Source organism: Lissotriton helveticus, chromosome 10, assembly GCF_964261635.1.
Source record: "Lissotriton helveticus chromosome 10, aLisHel1.1, whole genome shotgun sequence".
Lineage (NCBI taxonomy): Eukaryota > Metazoa > Chordata > Amphibia > Caudata > Salamandridae > Lissotriton > Lissotriton helveticus.
In genome coordinates, this window is record NC_136071.1 from 1,037,483,341 (window position 1) to 1,037,504,182 (window position 20,842).

The 20,842-nt window shown below is 40.9% G+C and overlaps 1 protein-coding gene across 1 annotated transcript in view; it reads left to right on the top strand.

Annotated features, from left to right (window-relative positions):
* CACNB2 (calcium voltage-gated channel auxiliary subunit beta 2) overlaps nt 1–20,842 on the top strand; it is a 1,223,908-nt gene that overhangs the window by 59,558 nt on the left and 1,143,508 nt on the right. Inside the window, exon 2 of the mRNA XM_078663742.1 lies at nt 10,990–11,082. Within this exon, the coding sequence (XP_078519868.1) occupies nt 10,990–11,082 (93 nt within the window). The remainder of the gene's footprint in view (nt 1–10,989; nt 11,083–20,842) is intronic.

The following is a 20,842-nucleotide window of genomic DNA, read 5'->3' on the forward strand; positions in this document are numbered from 1 at the left end:
GTCATCAGCTGCTTTGTCCCAACAACAAATTAACGTACTTAATAAAGGTATGTCTTTTGTAGCGACCACCACTACCACACTCCTGGAAACTGAGGTTACCCTTTATAAATTCATGAGGAAACTGATGACGGCTGATTAGCCAGAAACCGGTCCCAGTATGCTTGTTTCCGGTCCAGGAAAGACATAGCTTGGCAGTTCGGGCAGGACTGTTCCCATGAGGCACAGGGTCAGACCGATTTGCATATGGCCATGTCTGAACTGGGTGGGGGAGTGAGCTAAAGAATGATGATGGATTAAATCCAGATCAGTTGACTGGGGGTGAGTGCTTGCAATGTTCAACACTCTGTTCATCATCCCCTTTGGTTTTGCTTTGTTCGCCCTAAGTTGGCAGGGTATGCTCAGACGTGGGTCCCTTGCTCACTTTACCACTGGATTCAAGCTAGCCTGGCTGATGATGGCTGATTAGCCAGAAACCGGTCCCAGGATGGTTGTTTCCGGTCTAGGGAAGACATGGCTTGGCTGTTCGGGCTGGACTGTTCCCATGAGGCACAGGGTCAGACTGATTTGCAAAACTCAGACCAGTTGACTGGGGGTGAGTGCTTGCAATGTTCAACACTCCATTCATCATCCCCTTTGGTTTTGAAACATTGTTTTTTCAAATGTTATCATGGCAACTAACGAACAGAATGAAGACACCGTGACTTCGTTTAGACCTGCAAGCAGGTATCAAGCGCCCGTTTCACATAAAATGTTGGATTATTTTGAGAACATAGTGAAAAATGATTTATCTAGATTGAACTACAAGAAAGTGAAAAGCCCCAATTTGACAGAATATGACAAAAGGACAATACGTTCAATAGCAAACACCTCCGCATTAACATTGAAGCCAGCCTCTAAAGGCGGAGCACTGGTTGTCATGGATACCACATACTATGTCCAGAAAGTAAATGAACATGTTCTTGATGAGACAACATATCTAGCACTAGACTGTGATCCGACCACTACACTACAAGGCATTCTACAAGACATTCTCAATGAAGAGGAGGAGATGGATCTTATAGACACACAACTGAAACTATACCTGACTACTAACAATCCTCGCAGACCGAAGATTTACATGATTCATAAAATTCATAAAAATCCAGTTGACCCTCCATTTCGACTGATAGTATCAGGTTGTGGCTCTATTTTTGATCCACTGGGAAAATATTTGGATCATCATTTGCAAAAATTCGTCCAAAACTGGTGTACATACACTAGGGACAAAACAGATTTTCTACATAAACTTCAAACTATACAAACTTACGTTCAACCACATTGGGCGTTGTGTACTATAGATGTTACAGCTCTATATACTTTGATTGCACACACTGAAGGACGTTAGGCCGTAGAATGGGCGCTACTTAAAATGCAGGACATTGATACAGACAAAGTATTTTTGTTGAAACTCTTACATTTTGCTTGAATAACAGTTATTTCATGTGGTGAGAGGTTTTTTATGCCCAGTTACCTGGAACATCGATGGGCTTTTCGGGAGCTCTGGCATACTCCAATATTTTTATGGTGAAATTCAAAGAGGACTTAATCTTAAATGATGACAACTGGACATCAGGATTATCACGATATTGCAGGTATATAGATTACATTGTTTTGATTTAGACTCAATCGGAGAAGGTTCTGGAAGTTCTGATGCAACAACTGAACACCAAAAACCCTAGATTTCAATTTACATACGCAATCAACCTGCAACGGATCAATTATTTGGATGTTTTGGTGACAAAAGACTCAACCGGCAAAGGTCTACAGACAGCTGTTTACACGAAGCCCACAGACAGGAATAGTACCCTTCATCACACAAGCTTCCATCCGAAGAGCCTTATTACCAATTTACCTTTTTCACAATTCATCTGAATCAAAAGGATATGTTCAGAACCAGACACAGCAATATCTAAAATTCAAGAATACAAGCAAAGATTCGTACATAAGGGTTACCCGGAGAACATCTTGCAGACAAGCATTAACAGAATTGCCAAGAAAGAACGGGAGCCATTATTGACAAAGTCCATTAGAAACACGAGAGACACACCCACATTTTTGTGTAAATATTCCACTGTCTCTAACCAAATAAAAAGGATACTCAACAACAGATGGGAACTTCTACAAAATGAATTAGACTTCAAAAGAATATTTGACGTTAAACCAACATTTGCTTACACTGAAGGCAAAAACCTACAAGAAATGACGACAATGCCATGAAAATGTTCAGTAACCACTTAACACAAGGGTACAGTCAAATGTTTTAATTGCATTCATTGCAACAATATAATAGTGGGAGACATATTGACACATCCCAACTCAGCATTAAGCTAAGACACACTTCAGATTGCAACACGACTAATGTTATCTACTGCCTAAAATGTCCATGCGGGAAAGCCTATGTGGGCAAAACTGAACAGAAATTCAAATTCACACTTACGGAACACAAGAGCACCATATGCACCCACAACAGAACCTCCAGTGTGGCTTTTCATTGGCAGGAAGCAAAACACACAATATCACAGCTAAGATGGCAAATTGTTGAGGTAGTTGAACCTATTGCGGGTATTGACACCAGTCAAAAATGAGTACAGCATGAAGTATTTTGGATTAGTTTTCTAGGCACATTAGCCCCGTAAGGGTTAAATGACAGAGTAGAGATGAGCTGTTTTCTCTGAAGCATACTGGCATCCATGTACTGTTATTGTTCCCATGACAGATATGTTCATATGCAGAATTTGTTCATACATGATTATATATCCTGCATGATAACCACTCCTCTCTTCTTTACATTTTCACACTTTGAGAATAAAGTTTTGACACACTAGCGCACTTTGGATAGTGAGTGACTATTTAGGGTAACGTAATCCTCAAGCATATTTCCGATTGACACAGCATACAACTATTTCTAATAGCAGTGCTTTATGTTCCATTGTTCTTACTGGTCATGGATCACTTTATTGTTCCATTCATCAGCGAGTCACTAATTCCATTTTAGTATTCTTTATCCGATTTAGCATTAACTGATAAATATCATTTTTTGAGTTGGACCACATTTGTGACACTGCTTAGTCACGTACACTAGTCTGCTATTACACCTATTTGCAATGTGCTGTGCAGACTTTTTCTTTAACGTATTCGGCACACAGTTCACCTCTTTGTCTTTTATTATTATTCCCAGAACATCGCTCTGACGTTTATATAACATACGTTTGGTGAAGGATTCTTTTCAGCTGCCGGTACACGTTATGTCCCCAATGTTTCCCTTCGCTGGTAAGACAATCTTTACTCGTAGGTTTTTAGTCCTTTTCACATGGGGCACACGTGGGACGACCATTCACTATGCTATTCTTTGCTCCGCAGTTCGACATCTACAGTACTTTAAAGCCGCATTCCATTTCCCTGGTTTGTCAGCATTCGGTGAGTGCTCCTTTATATTTTCGGCCAGGGACACTATCACCCAGTAATACGACGTGAATCTGAATACACTTGTTCATTTATTTTTTCAGAATTGTGAGGATACTTTTTGAATCAGCATTTCATTCACACTGATAAGGTATGTTTGCACTCCATACTTTGTTTTACACAAAACTGACATATGGATACGATTTATTAATGATGTACCTTTTTGATCTAGGATTCAGTCTTCTCTGCTCAACACAGGTACGCTGTTATGAGCTAAAATTTAAAGCACTTTGTTTTTCGGTTTCGGGAAACTGGCACACTGTGATTTGATAATTACCAGACTGCTTCGGTATGCACAATACACAACTTTATTAACTAAGGGTTTCTATATTCAACGTGTTATTTTGTTTACTCTCAAGGTTTTTCGTACTTTATTCACACTTTTTTCATTTGTGCGCGTTTTCTTAGAGATCTTCTTCCCTTCTTTTTTCATTTTAAAATCATGTTCATTCTGTATCAAATACACGTATGTGATGGTATCAAACAATTTTTTGGGGTTAGTGGTTTCTCTTCATTTGCATTTGCCTACAATTGTATAATACTGAATGTGTTTAATTCCAGATAGGCCCCTGAGGAAGGGACCGCAGAGTCCGGAAATGCATTGGGCTTTATATTAATACTACAATACAAGCTGTTTCTGTATATATTGTAATTCTTTGTATATATATATATATATTGTCAGTTTTGAATGTGAAACATGATCACAATTTAATTACATTGTTATGCATCACGTACATTTTTGGATGATGTGCTCAAAATGATTTGTTCTACAATTATACTTTGAGTGAAATACAACCTCATGGAGGTGTTTTATTGATCAAATGAAATTTGTTGGGGTTTTTGTACAAGCAAATTGTGTTAAAGAAACCATAGAACGGGCAGTTCTAGGTGAATAGTGCTCACCAAATTCAGGACTTTGATCCTGTTACATTCAAAATATACCCTTTGCCAGGCCCAAACCTTCCTTTTTAGTAGATGTAAGTCCCCTAGGATATGTCCTGGACACACAGTTTATTTAATAAGTGGGACATGTACTTTTTAGTTTTACATGTCCTGGTAGTGAAAAACTCTCTTAAATTCCTTTTTCACTACTGCAATGCCTACCTCCCACATAGGATATCATTGCAGTTACTTTATTACATTTAGTAAGCTGTGATTTCAAAATAGGAATAGGTAACTCATTCATATTTGGTGTCTTTGAACTGTAATGGAAAATCTTAACTTATTGTGTGGTCAAATTTGAAATTACAATTTGGAAAATGGCACATTTAGGACTTTGGCATTTTCCTGCCTTAGTAATTCGGTGCCTGCAGCCTGTCTCTGCGGGACATGACTGGGTGTAGGTGACAGTTGGGCTTTTTGTATTTCTCCTAAACAGCCACATACAATAGGGAGCCTAGGCGTGCCTGGATGGACCATCACTGGCAGGATGGGAGAGAGGAGCTGGGTACAGCATCACTCACACTTGAATAGGATGTGTCCTGCCTCCACGCAAACGGCTGCATATCCCTATTGTTAGTCTGGAGACAGGGCAAGAAACACAGGACATCAGTGCACTTCAAAGGCATTGCTCTAGAACAGGGGTCTTCAATCTGTGGGGCGCGACCCCCAATGGGGCCGTGGTGTCATAGATAGGGGTCGCGCATTCCCAGTTGCACTTCTGCCTGGAACTGGAATCGAAAACCCTTCTTTATCTTCACGCCCGCCTTTCCCCAATGCTGTCTTTGAAAGTCCTCTGCTGTGCCCTCGCTGTAATCTGTTGCTGAACTCTGACCTAAATTTTGGCTTGAGGAAAGCTCACATATGCTGTCCCGGGCTCTGGGGTGGGGTGGAGTTGTAGGGGAGGAAGTGGGGAGGCAGTCAGACTCGCACATGCGCCACCGGAAAGACCAATCTTTTAAAATAAAAAGGTTTTTTAGAAGACAAAATGTGCTAATCTTAACAAAAGCTAAGGACCAGACCCCAGAGGTAATGCACTATGTGCGAACGGAAACACTTCTCTGTGTACTTGCTTCCCTGTTAGTGTGTATGCAGGGCCAGAGACGCAACTAGAGTCAAGTTTCAGGAGGGGGGCTAATAAAACCTTCGAGGGGGGTAATTCTTTTCAGCAATTGGTAGATTGAAGATGCAGGGGCTCTAAAAGGGGTGAAAGAAGTGAACAACAAAGCCTCGTTAATATGTAAATGGTCTTTTAAAGACCTGTGAAGTACTCGGGTGAGGCTGCAGTGAGACGGCAAAAACTATCTGCGTGTGTGTCCGGGAAGCTGTCTCAGTCCGGGCTGACACACACACGAGGGTGAGGGCGAGCTGAAGCCCTTTGAGCCAAATGGGCGTTGCGCACCTGTGCAGGGAACTTACTGTTATCAATTACCATAATCAGCTCAGTTCTCCCCGACAACTGCCTACACACCTTAAAACCCCACTGTGGTGGCATCTACCAAGCCGGTTACATTTGGTAAATAGCACGAGTTTCATTTACTGATGTCTGGTATTCAACTTATATTGCAATGTTATCCCACATGCTTTTCAATATGACACTTCCATCTGAGCTTTATAGTTCCCAGGGTAGGCAATCACACTCCCACCTGCGCCACCGGAAAGAACAATCTTTTCAAACAAAAAAGGTTTTTTGAACACAAAACTAGCCATTCTTAACAAAACTCAGTCATGTGTTATCATTGAGTATTCAACATATGAAAAAGCAGGGAATCCAATCAGAGGCGTCACATGTTGTGTGCTATGGGTGTGCCTTTTACTTTCTTCCCAAGGCAGGGTTGGGCCGGTGCGGCTGTGGTAAAGGCTGCAGGTGCTCTTCCCCCTTTAGAAACGGCACTGCCATCATGCAGCTGACAGAGGGCAGTGTGCTTGATTGGGCCAGAGGAGGGTTTGAAGGGAGGATAACACTGTAGGGATGAAGGAGAGGAGCCAGGACTGACAAGGCACTGTCTGTGTGTGATTATTAGATATTGAAAGACCGAGCCAGACATACTTTAACTGATGGGAGATGGGGGTATGTGAGGCCGATTGGGAGCCAAGGAGAGAGGTGTGGCGCTAGAGGTGAGAGGCGTGATGCAGGTGTGAGCGGGGACTGGAGAAAGGGGTTGATGATGTAAGAGAAGTGAGGAGATGCAAGGTGAGAGACGTGGGTGGGGTGAGAGGGGAAGATGTGAGAGGTGAGGAGAGATGTGGGTGAGAGGAGACGGGATGGGAGAAGACAGAGGAGAGAAGTGAGGAGGGCAGCAAGGGAGTCAGAGAATTCAATTTGAGAGGTCAGGGATGAAGAGAAATGTGAAGTGGCAAAGGAATTGCGGAAGCACAAGAGGAGAGTTGAGTGTCAGAGAAAAGTGAAGGCAGAGGGGAGCGCTACCATTAAAGGGTTAGAGAAGATAGCTGAGAGGTGATCCATGAGGTATAAAGAGAACTTGTTGTGACGTGGGTGAGGGAGAGCAGCGAAAGGGGAATAGAGGGAGTACTGGGGTGGGTGCTGAGGTAACAGGAGAGAGGAACGTCAGTTCAAGAAGGTGTGGAAGAACAAAGGAGAGATGGAAACGATGAATGGCAGGACTGGAGAAGTGTAAGATACAAATAGATAGGACAAATTTAAAGGGAGAGACTTAAGGTGAATGAGAAGTGATAAGGGTTGAGGGAGGAGACGGGGCCAGGGAGGCCATGAGATAAATAGGAGAGACTGTTAGAGAAGAGGGGATTGAAGAAACAGAACAGCGAGAGATGATTAAAGGTGCAGTGAGAGGTTGAATGGGGAGAGTTCAGAAGTTGTAAAAAGGGGTGAAAGAAAATGGCCTGCAGAGGGCGAGAGGGATAAAGGGGACGGGTTGGGCGGAAAGATGTGTGTGTGAACTGCTTAACTCTGCACAAGACCGCCAGGGTGTTAAGGGACCCATGCGGCTCCCGGGCAGGGCCAGGTGAGCTTCTAATGTGGCAACACTGTAGAGTGGAAAGCCCTTCACAAAGGATGACTAGACATCTTTCTGTTGTTTATTGTTGTACTTTGGTTATAAACTGGTACTGATGAGGTGAAATCTTTGCTTAGTGTTACCCTTTTTAAAAAATGTCAAAATAATGAAGCAATACTATCCCAAAATATGCTGCATCAAATAGCATTATTTACATTTTCTTACCACACAACTCAATCAACCCTCCTGCATAATTTGGCCCTCCCCTGTCTCATAATTCCAGTAGCCCTGCCTTTAGGGCAGGCTGGCAGTGCCCAAAGGGATGGCCAATCAGGTCAGTATGTGGAAGTTTTTATTTTTTTGCTGCTTAATCGCCTGTTGTATGGTCTGGTGAACTGTTTTTACTGTTAATTTCTGTGCTATGACCACAAATATTGTCTGCAGCAAGCACAAATTCATGCAGTTTCCCATTCCTTGCAAAACACTTATACAGATCGCCCTATACAAGTTTAAAACTGCCACATAATTTGGTCCTCCCTTGCCTTATAATTCCAGTAGCCCTGCCTATAGGACAGTCTGGCAGTGCCCAAAGGGGTGGCCAGGCAGGTCAGTGTGTGGGCTTTTTGTGGTTGCTTGCTGGCCTGTTTTATGGCCTGGTGGACTCCTTTTTACTGTTGATTTGTCACCCACAAACCTTTGACATGCTAATCACTGTTAAATAATATTTCCCCGCTGTAAAAAGGATTTTCTGTGGGAACTGGGGGCGTGTATGGTTATCGATAATGAGGAGTACCAAGTTCTAGAAATGTTTGTCAGGAGGGGGTCCTTACGTTTAAAAATGTTGACAGGGGGGTCCCGGCATCCAAAAGTTTGAAGACCTCTGCTCTAGAAGCATTCCCCAACTTTAAATTCACAATTGGGTGTAAATATTGGACCTCAGGTCCCAACTCTTCAGTACACTTCTGGACCTTTGGATACACTGACAGGAATAAGGACTGCTGTGCTGCTGAAAGGAATGCTACTCTGCTGGACTGCTGCTCTAAAGGAGTGCTGCCCTGCTGTGCTCACCTGCTCCCTGCTGTCCACTTGTATGGGAAAGAAGGGACTGAACCTGCATCTGTTGAACCAAGGACCCCAGAGTGACTCAAAGGGCTCATTGATTAGCCTCCTGACTAGAGCCTCATGGCCAGAAGGCTCTAACAACCTCGACCCCAACACCTGGACTCTGCCATCTGTGAGTTTACCCTGATAAGTGGTGCACTCCATTCCTGAATCCTTGGAAGTGGGCCTAAGGTTCTCTGCCAGCCTCTGTGGATCCAGCAGAACCAATGCATCTAGTCTGGTGTGTGGCACAACCCCAAGCAGAACCAATGCATCACCACTGCTGCATGGATCACCCCATCACAATTACCCACATCGCAACCTGCAGCCTCATTAGAACCTCAGCTGCTTGATGCATTCTTGGCACAGGCCCTTGCATCCCTCATTGATGGCAGCCTTGACGCAGATGACAGCTTGGCAGCTGCTTGGATCCAACGCATCACTCTGACTGCATGACACATCATTAACTCCAGACTTCACATCGCAAGTGCCGTTAATGGAATCCTCAATGACTATGCAGGCCCTCACATCACAGCCTTGCTGCATCTCTTAACCAATGATGATGAACCTCGCAACCCTCCGCTAGACAGGATTTAGGATACTCTTTTTAGAGGCCTCACTGGGTCCCCATAGTGGCCTGCGCTCCATCGCGGTCTGCCTGGTCTAGCATGATCAGACATCCACACTTAGCACTTTGTTTTTTTGGCACAATTGTCACTGACATCTTTAAAATTGCATATCTCCGGTTCTACGAATTGAATGTTTGTCATTTTGGTCTTGCTTTAGTTATTAGAAATAACTCTATTTCTTAGACTGGTGCTGCATCCTTTTTCGTGTGGTGCTTTTCACTTTATTACTTTTTCAAGTGCTGCACAAATACTTTACACATTGCCTCTAAGATAAGCCTGACCACTCTGTGCCAGGCTACCAGAGGATTGAGTACAGGTTAATTTAGGATTTTCTTGTGCCTCACCCTGACAAGGATTGTGGTTGCTGCTTGGCCCCAGGCCTTACACCATAGTCAACCAATAACCCAGTTGTTTACAGGTCCTCTCAGCAGAATTTCAGTGTATTTTAGGTTTTTAGATTATATTATAAATGCATTAAACTGGATCGTTCTTATGAATTTATCCATATACGTAATGCCTTCAAACAAATTTGAATGTGAATAGTGGCGGCTGGTACTGAATAGAGGTGGCAGGGTAGGGGGTTAAAAAAATAGAGAACAGTTATCTTTGTAAAGCTGCAAACTCTCCCCCGTCATCATCTGTTGTCCACTTCTCTTCCGGAGTCAGGAAGCATACAGGCTCCCCTAGGTCAATCATGATGCTGCTGTCACCATGACAGCAGCATCAGGATTTGTCTGAGCGCTGTGGTTCAGTGTTCTGACAGGCAGTGGAAACCTGTGCATGTACCCCACACAGCCCAGTGGAGAACATACTAAGGTGCTGATTACGATGTCAGTCGGAAAGGCTCCAAAATGCAGTCGGAGTCCCCTAAACCATGTCAGAACCTATGTTTCTTACTCGGTCGTAAACAAATCCGGCCAACCATTTACGATGTTCTTGATCGGAAAGCAAACCATTAGCTCATTCTGAATCGGTTCAGACCGGTATTTGGAAATTCTGAGTAGGTCGAAGCCGAATTGTACAGCTCTACGGACGGCTTTTCTGACTGACGTATTATAATGTCAGTTTCTGACAGCCTTTCCGACTCGGTCTGACCGACACGAAAAGACTCTTGGACCTGACTTTGAGGGCCCCTAGCAGGCCCCCCTTCATCCTGAGGCCTCCAGTTGGGGGCCAAGCGGGTACCCAAGGGACCCCCTGTTAAACCATGCACAGTGTGGCAGGCACTATGGGTTACCCGCCACAGGGTGCCAGGTTTTCAGCAACCACCCCTTTTTTCAATGGGAGCCTATGTTGTCAGTCGTAAAGTTAGGCTCCGATTAAAGTCAATGGGAGAATTCCAAATGGTGGTTGGAAGCACCAACAAGGAGCCAGTTGGTTTAGGTTTTCGACCAGCATCGTAATGAGGCCCTAAGTGCGCATGTCTGTTTGACCAGCCAAAGACGGCTGGCCAAACAGTCATGCACACTTAGGTGCACATATTTATTTAGCTATCATTTTATTTTTCCTTCTTTGCACTGCTAAAAAGCAGTGGGCCGCGCTCCTCTGCCTTAATGGAGGAGCTGCTACTGAATGTGAAATGTATACCAATCCATGATCTGGAAAAGAAGATGTGTTATATCATTTGCATTTTGAAATGTCTTTATGATGGTGTAGTGTGATATCAAAATATAGTGCTTTTATGAAGCTCCTAGATTTTTCCATAAAATATATTTGTTGAAAATATGTTGGTATCAGTTTTGCCTTCAAATAGGATAGTGAAAATGTGAATTATTAATTTGTCTTTAGGATTTTAGATTTGCCTTTGTAGCTGGTGCAAATGTGAATATTTTTCTTTATTACAGACATATGGGAAAGGAGCAAGGCGAAAAAATAGGTTTAAAGGTTCTGATGGGAGTACATCTTCTGACACTACATCCAACAGTTTTGTACGCCAGGTAATGATTTTCAATTTTGTCTGCCATTCATATTATGTAATATTTTATGACTGTATTAGCTGTAACTTAACAAGTAACAACTGTCACCGCTGAAAATCAGACTCTTTGGTTATTTAAATCAGCAGCTCATCAGCAAAAGCCTTCTTTTGTATCAATATTTTGCTGTTCCCTAGAACACTTGAATAGTTTTGGAGCAGTTTGTTCTTAAAGGTTATATTTATTAAACATGGTATTGTTTATGTGTGACAAGTGTTAGAAAGCTGAATGCTTGTTTTAATCAAATAGAATTACTGTATTCTTTTGCAAATAATTTATTACATTCCTTTGTTGTTATTTGATTGCTTTAATTCAAACAGTCAGTTTAAAGTTCATTACATTTAGTTTTTATATTTTTCTAGTGCTGATAGTGGTTTACTATGTGTTTTATGTGGAGAATCGTTGTGAATATATCGGATTATACAAAGTTTTTATTTACTTTTTTAGACGCTAAAACTTAGAAGGAATAAACAGAATAGCTCAATATTGAGTTGGTATTCTTCCACTCAAATATACTAAAATACACTGCAGGTTTGTAGAATCAGATTAGATTGCTCCATTATGAGATCAGTTTGTTGAGCATGACAAAGTGACATTACACCTGGTTTAATCTATTATTTTTCAGGTTTATTGTAAATGTGGCAAGGATTTCTGATGGTTCATATTCATAGACATTGATAATGGAAATTCTTGGTACATTTCACTTAATTTCAGTTTAAACCGCAGAAATTAACACCTATTTTTTTGCAATAGTTCATTTTAATGATTGAAAGAATGTGCCATATATAGATGTGTTGTGTATTATCAGCTATTGGAGACGGACGGTTGAATTGTTTAGAGATAGAGCTGGGAGGTTTGTTCTCATAGTTTGACTCATTTATAACACTGTATCTTTCCTGTTTCAAACATTGTGCACTGATTGTTTTAGCTTAATTTTGAATTATCGTTTTTTTATCAATCATGTGCTCATTGGCAAAAATTATTGATTTTTACTAATTATTTAATTTGATGTTGTAATTATTATGTGAATGCCAAATATTAACTGGTCATTTTTTAAACTTTTGCACCTGCCAGGGGCATTGGTCTCGGTGCAGGTTTTAACAAACAATGCCTTAGGACTCGTTTCAGTTCCAGTGTGCAAGCAGGCTAACATTTACCTTTATGCAATTCAAATGGCTGTTTGGCCCTAGCAGAGATTAGGAAAGCGATTTACCAGTAATAGTTGATCTAGAGTGAAATGAAAATTCTGGAAGAGTTCAGAAGAAAAAGGCTTAAGACAACAAAACTGTGATTTGTGATGATCTAATGTGGATTTTTGTGATAGAATAATTCCCCGTAAGAGGGGGGCTTGATGCCGTATAAAAGCTTATCATGCTTTGCTCGACACATAAACCTATCTTGATAATGAAAACATGAATGTGCCCTTTGCACACATCTACAAAAAGTACACTGAAACTGAGAAAAGATGATGTACCATCACAGTAAAAGTGTGTGTGATTGGGTAGAAACAGTAGGATTAATCAAATAGTGAAGTTAAGATGTTTTCAGTAACTGATTGCCTTATATTTATTCAAAGATGTCTTGAAAAACTAATGATGAAACTTAGGATTTTAATTGATTTCACTGCAGAGTGTCATAACAAACTCGACATTGCTGCAATTCAAATATGCAAAGAGTTACATGCCTGAAACTTTCAGTATCCGTGCCTAACATTATAAAGATCATGTATGCATACAAACGATTTTATTTTAATGATTTTTAGAAATTGTTTGCATGTTGCTACTTTTTGAAGTTTTAGTAGTGGGCTGCAATTGAAGTTGAACATTTCAGTGTAATAATTACTGGCAACTTTATAAAATGCATATATATGATATATTTTGTTATACTTGATTGGGAGTTTTATTTTACTAGCAAAGAAATTTTAAGTTTAAAATACATTTGAAATGTCTTCTCTCTTTAGGCTGCATTATTTCATAGCCTTGTGCAATGGACTTTGAAACATTTTCTCAAATGCTGCTTTATGTGTTCTTGTTCATGCGACATTCTAAGCAGCAAGAGACTTTCCTACACCCCTTTGTGTACGAATGATGGGAACTCGTCCTTTAAGCTATATCCATGGAGAGCAACAAAGTAAATAAGCTCTTTGTAGACTAACCTGTGAATATGGAATTGACAGTTGTTTCTCATGATATGCATGGGTGTAGGAAGCTGGCTGTCTATATAGTGTATAAAAAGAAGTACACTGTGCAGAGAGTCCAATGAGTCCCTTATTGGGCCTCTGAAAGCGCAGGCTCTCACCCATCAAGGTCAGAAACATGGTAGGTTGGAAGGGTCTCCTGTGTGCGTTATTTATAAATCTAGCACTGGCATCTGTGAAGGTTTATTAAGTCAAGATGTTTGGTACCAGACATCTTAGCGTACAGTGAAGCCATCATGGAGTAAGGAAACTCGTAATGACAAGAATCCAGCCCATGTACTTTCTATGGCTTCCCTGTGCACTTAGAATATCGAAGAATAGACTTGATAATATAGGGTCATATCTGCTCATGCTGATATGTCCACACATGGGATATACTGCAAGCTGCCGTAGAGCTTTATGGCCTGCAGTAGGGGTGACTTACCATTACTTCATGCAATGTATAGGTGCATGGCACAGAGGGCTGTGTGCAATGTTGAGTCTTCGGTTTTCTATGCACCAAGACACAAAGCCTGCAATGGCAGCTTGCATATTCTTGGTGAGGGATCTTTGGGATGGCACAATTTGTGCAGCAGCCCTGTGGACCCTCTTCAGTCCCAATGCCCCAGGTACCAGGGATACCATTTAATAGGAACTAGTGACTTTGAGGGGTGGCTGAAGTTGTGCCTATCATGGTACCATCTTGGGGTAAGAGATCTGGCATTTGGAACGTGCTTGGCAGGGACCCATTCCACTTACAGTTTGAAATATCATCAGGCATCAAGCAAAAGGTGGAGGGCTAACCAGTGGACCCTCTTCAGTCCCAATACCCTAGGTACCAGGGAACTAGGGACCTTTGATGGGTGGCTGAAGTTGTGCCAATCACGGTACAGTTCTGGGGAAAGAGATCTGGCACTGGGAACCTTCTTAGCAGGGACCCAATCCACTTACAGTTTGAAAAATCATCAGGCGTCAAGCAAAAAGTGAGGGCTAACCATTTAAAGAAGAGGCACTTTCCTACAATGGGAAATATGCTGTAGTATCAATTAGTAGGTGGAGAACAAAATAATGATCACATGACGATGAGAACATTGAGGACCGACCATTGATGTCATAATGACAAATATGAAATATATAAAGATGATTTTATTAGAAGGAGGAGGCTAAGCTTAAGCTCAAGCTCAGGTGACCTCCTCTTTTCACTTTTCCTTGCTTCCTATCACCCTGCCGGACTTTCTTTTTGATGCCCCTACCCTTTTTGTACTTGCTGATGAACGTGCATGTTGGAGGATTTGGAGCAGTTTGGTGAGAAACCAGATTTGAACGTTGCTGATTTATGCTCCATTCCCATGGACCATTTCCCTTTTGGACTTTAACTTGATCCCTTTACCCGTGTTTAAGAGCACCTTAGTGAACCAACCTCCTGCTTTTGTTGGTGCTAGTAATGATTAATTCTAAACCATCCTCTTCTGGATTCTTTTATTTAGGGATAGATTTACATGTCTACATGTGTGTTTTTATATTTCAAGCTGCTAGATATATGACTTAGCTTCTCAACATTTTACTTGTGTGTATTGATTATGGATCTTTAATACAATAACCAAAGTATCTAAATTTGTCTGGGTTTTATTTGTCTAATGTTCTTTTTGCAGTAAACTGTGCTGATTTTAAATTTATATCAACCACAGTCCTTGAATATTTTCAGAACATCAGCTTTATTTGCTCTTGTTCTATATAGGCACAGCAGAGCTCTCGGTATGTATGATTCTTGTCAGACTAAACCTCTTTAGGAGGTTGGGTCTACTAGTTGCAATACTTTGAGGTTTTGAGAGTAATATAGTTTAACCTGATCACCAGTTTGTGAGTTGGCTACCAATTAATGGTCCTCAGTGGGTGGCCCACAGTTGGACATGCTGATTTTTCTCCCCTCACTATGATGAAGAAGGGTCCACGGGAGGCCCATCACCTCTGAGGGGATGTATGACATTACAACGCATGCTTTTACCACGCATGCCTTTACATCGCAGTTTTTACAACGCATGCTGTTACAACGCATAGCGCTAAGGGGTGCTGGATAGTGAATTGTTTAATTTACTATTCCAACTCCAGTCCCCATGGATAGTAGGGAAGGTGTTAAATCTATTCCCTATCCTAGAGCGCCCCCAGCGCAATGCGTTGTAATAGTTGCGTCGTAAAGGCACTGCGTGGTAAAAGTTGCGTTGTAAAGGATGTTCCCCCCTCTGAGGGTGGAATACGGTATACACAAAATAACATAGGTATGGGCCCAGTGCTAGATTGAAGTGAGTAAAAAGTATTTCAGCTGCAAAAGCATGCAATTTTGCATCAGGTGACAGAAACAAAGGAATGGATTTTTCTTTACCCTCGCCATATCACCCCAAACCGAGAGTTGGAACAATGATTGTAGGAGGAAGGAAAGGGACTTATTTCAAAAAGTACATACTGTGAGATGATAGCTGCAGTGCAAATGTCAATGTGCCGCCTACCCTGAAATTCCATGAGAAACCTTAAGATTCATTTAGATCTCTCTGTGTGGCTAGATGATTAGAACTTTGCTTTTGAATAACATCTCTAGTTTTCCTTCCTGGAGTGCTTCTTCTTGAAATGAGCTGCCTCTACTCTCAGGGAACAATTGGCAGCCATCCATGCTCAAGGTAGTGAACAGTGAACAGTTCTGACTTTTCACCAGTGTTCACTTATTTATTCTTTTCCAGACTGGGATATCTCACTGGCACTAAAAAGTCTTCAATGATTTTATTTTAATCCTTAGACAGACTGAAAGCCTTTGGATTTCCTTCTCCCTCTTTCTCTTACTAGGAGACTTTTCATGGTGGTGATTATTTTAGTGAGCAGGTTGGGAGATTCTACAGCCATGTAATGTCCTGAGCCATGTATGCAATCAGTCTGAAAAGAAGTGGCACTACATCTCTCCCCTGTTTTTGTTCTGTATGTGAGACTGAAATTCCACAGCAGTAAGGAGGCGAGTCTAGTCTGCCTGATTCCCACAGTGATGTTAGAATGACTTAACCCCTTACATTAACTTGATGTGTAGAAGATAATACTTGTCTCTGTCGAAGAGAGTGCCTCTAGTAGGTGGGAGGAACACTTGTTGTGGCTAGGTCAGGCTTCATGAACTCTAAACTGTCAACTGCCACTATGAATCTGTACAATAGACCAGGATATCCTTGTCAATATGCAGGAAGTTATCCCACTGCTCCAGTTGATTTATGGTAAGATGACCCACGTGGTGATGTTCTGGAGTGATGTCAGGTAGAAGTTTTCTTGGGGATCCAGAGAAAAGCTCAATTTTATACCTCTCTTGTTTATGACATGCTACTTAGTAAGAATATTGTAACCTATTTTCAAAATTTGGCAGAGTAATTCTTGAATTCGGTCATGATTGTGAGTTTGGCAGAAAGGTTACTCAATCAAAACATGTCAAATATTGCACACATCTTATTACAAGTACATTATATCCTAGGGCAGTGTAGTAGGGCAGATGGGATATGCTTCACAATGTGATGGTATACCTGCATGTCTCACTCTAAATCAGGCACCAAGTCTTTTGATCTTTTCTGAATGTCTGTACACTTCATAATAAATATTGGTGTATTCACATGGATGATACCTGTAAGCCAGCCAGACTTTGTGCAACCTTATCGTGGGTGAGATGTGATAGTTGGTTCTTGTTGTAAAGCCCATATTACCTACCATTAACATTTCTTGTTGCACTCCTACATTCTCCCTCTTCAGACTTTTCTCAAAGTATTTAATGCTTGAGGAGCTACTAGAAGTAATTACAAAAGTATGTATAGGGATAATCGTACCATCCTCTTGAGGATATGTTTTCCTATATGAAAGAGAGTTTCACTGCATGTTTTTTTTATTAGGTTGTCTTACCTCATTGGTAAAAGCCTTGGAGAAGGACCCAGTTTAATTAAGATACAGGAGCTGTATATTACTTGTTTGTCACTTTTGTTCCTGTTGATCTTTTGTTTTGTAGTTTTTCCAATGTATTTGCCATTCAGATCTATCACTGCTTCAGCTGATTTTGCTTCAATTCTCCTAGAATGTCAATTTTTTTCAATGCCTTTCTTTCTCTCACACCTTCAGACCAATTTAATTATATCAAGCTTTCATCTTGATTAGTTTTTGCTTCACTTGCATCATTTTAATCTTCATTTGTTTCTTGATTTTCCTGACCTCCTACTGGTTTACCTTGAGTTAATCTCGGGATTTTCAGAGTTCAGTTTTTGGAGGCTAGATGTTATGTTTTTTTCTTTTTTTTTTTCTTCTTGAACTCTTTGTTCTCCCTCTTCTAGATCCATGTAGCAAACATATTACCCCATCAACTATCATTTGTATTACCAATTCTTCATCTACAGTCTTCACTCTTCATGCGAAATGCATAGATCCAATATGGCAAACCTCCACTCTTGACAGCAGTGTTTGTCACCAAGGTCACTTGGTATGGGGTTTTCCACTGAGGCTCCAAACAAGTCTTCTTAACATGCTTCTTCACCATGACCCAGTCTTGAGGCTCTCGATCATTGAAGGGCTTTTCACTTATTGAAGTTGTAGCAAGCTTCAGGTGGTGAGAAAAGAGCATGCCAAATCAGCCAAACCTTTGCAGTAATCCAGTACAAATAATCAGTAATATTGAAAAGAGCAGCTAAAGGAATACCAGGAATAATCAAGGTCCACCCCATGAGCACTTTGTGAGGACCTAATCCTGTGCTTTTATTAGGTGTGCTTCTCATGCTTAGTAAAGCCATTGGAAGGGCATCTGGCCATTTCAGTGATGTTGAGGCACCCACCTTTGTCAGTTTGTGCTTTAATAGTACTGTTGGCCCTTTCCACTACACCTGATGCTTTTGGATGATAACTACAAAGAAATTATGAAATTTCTGCACAACCTTTATTGTCATGCAAAGTATTCTCATTACCTCATTTTTAAACCGAGTTCCTCTTTTGATTTCAATGAAGTTGGCAAGCAAAGTCTAGGGATCAACTCCTTTAATAACAGTTTAGCTACAGAAAGTGCATTACCGGGCCTAGTTGGATGTGTCTTGATACATCTGCTAAAAGACAGATGATCACTAAAATATACCTAAAAAAGTTGTGCAACGTAATTTATTTCTGATTTTGTGAAATGACCTTCAGATTTTCCCACTTGACTCAAGGTCACTTTTGTCTTTTTGCCAACATTTACCTTCTGAACAGATTATACAACTCTGACATAGATTATCAGCAATCATCCTAAAATGAGGATTAAACCAACAGTTTTAAAGATAGCTAGCATTCCATGGTCCACCCATGCAGGTCTGTGGACATATGTTGCTATTTACAGTAGCGTTAAATCTGACAACCCAACCCTCCCATCAGTTAACTTTCACAATTCTTTTTTGTCTTGATAACATCCTGCTTTTTTCCCAACTTTTTCTTTCATCTTCTGACACCTCACTCTGCAAATATTTCAGGTCTTCAAATGCTCCAACTGTTTGATATGACATTGAGAAAAAAGATTTGTTTTAATTCTTCTCTGTTTTCGAATTTTTATTTAACTTTAATGTATTATATGCAAGAGCACAGCCTGTTGCTTCATCTGCAAAGTTGTTGTCTAATGAGACCATGCCATCTCAAATTTCGTGTGCAGCACATTTTTTACAACAGCAGTTTTCTATGACATTTGCAATGCAGTACGCAAATCTAGAATGTGCTCTCCACTTGTAATGGGAGTTCCATAAGTTGCAATAAAACCCAATTGTGACCCCAACTGTAACAAAATTATATTGGCTATCTGTGTACATTGTTACACTAAATTTATTGCCAACACAACATGCTCTAATAACAATACATTCTGCTATGTCTGCTAAAGTTACATTACACAAGTATGATGCCTCCACAATCGGTAAAACAGTTCAGACTGCAGACTGCAAGATGGTCTATCAGACAAGGACTATCCACAAAAAAAATCAAATCATCCAACTTGAGTGGTACATCTTGAATGCCGGGTCCTGGTCAACATCTGATTGAAATATTCTCTGCTACCAAGATTATCTGCTCATGCAAGAGAATATGTGTGAGATGCTGACTTAGGGCACAAGTTAGCCATGTCTCTAATAAATGTGGAACAAACACAATCTGTACCCCACCACAATTTCTGTCAAAGACGTAGCTTCAATATTTTTCATGCAACCAGGCGGAGCAACAGCTACTGGATTTAGTGTTGCAGGAAAATATACAATTGGCCCCTTAGCCATCCATGCTGTTGGGTCAAAACAGAAAATGTACACCTTCCTCTTTCACAACAGAATACGTACAAATCTCTTTTATAACTAGACATTCCTACAGCAAGAGCTGTAGTGTAGTTCCTATTTCCCTTATAAGCTCTGCGCATTGGAATAATATACACTATAGTTTTTGTATAGGACTAAGGTCAGTATGCTCCTATTGAGTATATTAAACGTAATTACTTTGTGTGCCAGCGAACTCAGAGGTCCACTAGAAACTTCTCGAATAAACAAGAAGGGACTAGTTTCTGACAACTGCATAAACATGACAACTTTGTTTCCCTTTAGAATCAGAACAGTTCTCAGAATCGTGGAAACAATAGATAACAGTTTCACTCAGTCAATCATGCATGCTTAGTTTCTTCAGAGTTACACAGAAATAGATAGATGGGTGTTTCAATAAAAGGATTTATTGAACAGTCTTATTTCTCGTGCATGAGATATGAGATGTTACGATCGCAAGACAGTATGCAAAATATAATAAGTACAGTGTGAGCAGTAAGAAGTAATAATACTGCAATAGTATGGTCTTTTAGCTATGACATATATTCATATAAACATACATAAATAACATAGGGCTAAATATGTGAATACTTGTCTGGTGCTTCTAAATAGTTCTACCTCAGTGTACCTAACCTAAGTGTAGTATGAGGTAAGAAGTAGGTGCTGTTTTCTATAGTATAGTTTAGCTATAGTTTGTATTTGTGAGAAGTCCCTCTAGGTTCTAGTCTGCTCCATGCCTTAGAATGAGAGAGGTTGGAATCTCTTTCTGGGTCTCAATCCCTAACACCCTGCGAAGGGAGTCAGGAACACTGGAAGCTGGATTCTCTTCGAGCAGGATGACAGCGTCTGGTCAGTGTGTCAGGTGGGGACTCGAATTCCTTCTGAACTTGCGGTGGCGAGCCGTATCAAGCTGTGTAGCCGAGCCATGGTTTGCCAGGGTAAGTGAAAGTATATTTATACCTGGAAGGTGTTTAGGAATGCTAGAATTGATGTAAAGTTGGGAAGAGGAACGGAATGAATGAACCCCTAAGGAATAGTTGTTCATGCTTAACAAATGAGTTCTTGGAGAAATCAATAATACAAGCAGGGAATGTCCCATGGCTTGAGGGTCTGGTTTCTAAGAACTCGTTGTGACTTGGGATGGACAGATGTAGTTGACCATGCCAGTATTTGAATAGCATGGTTGATGCCCAAATAAGGACTGGTATTCTATGCCTAAATAAGGGTAATGTGA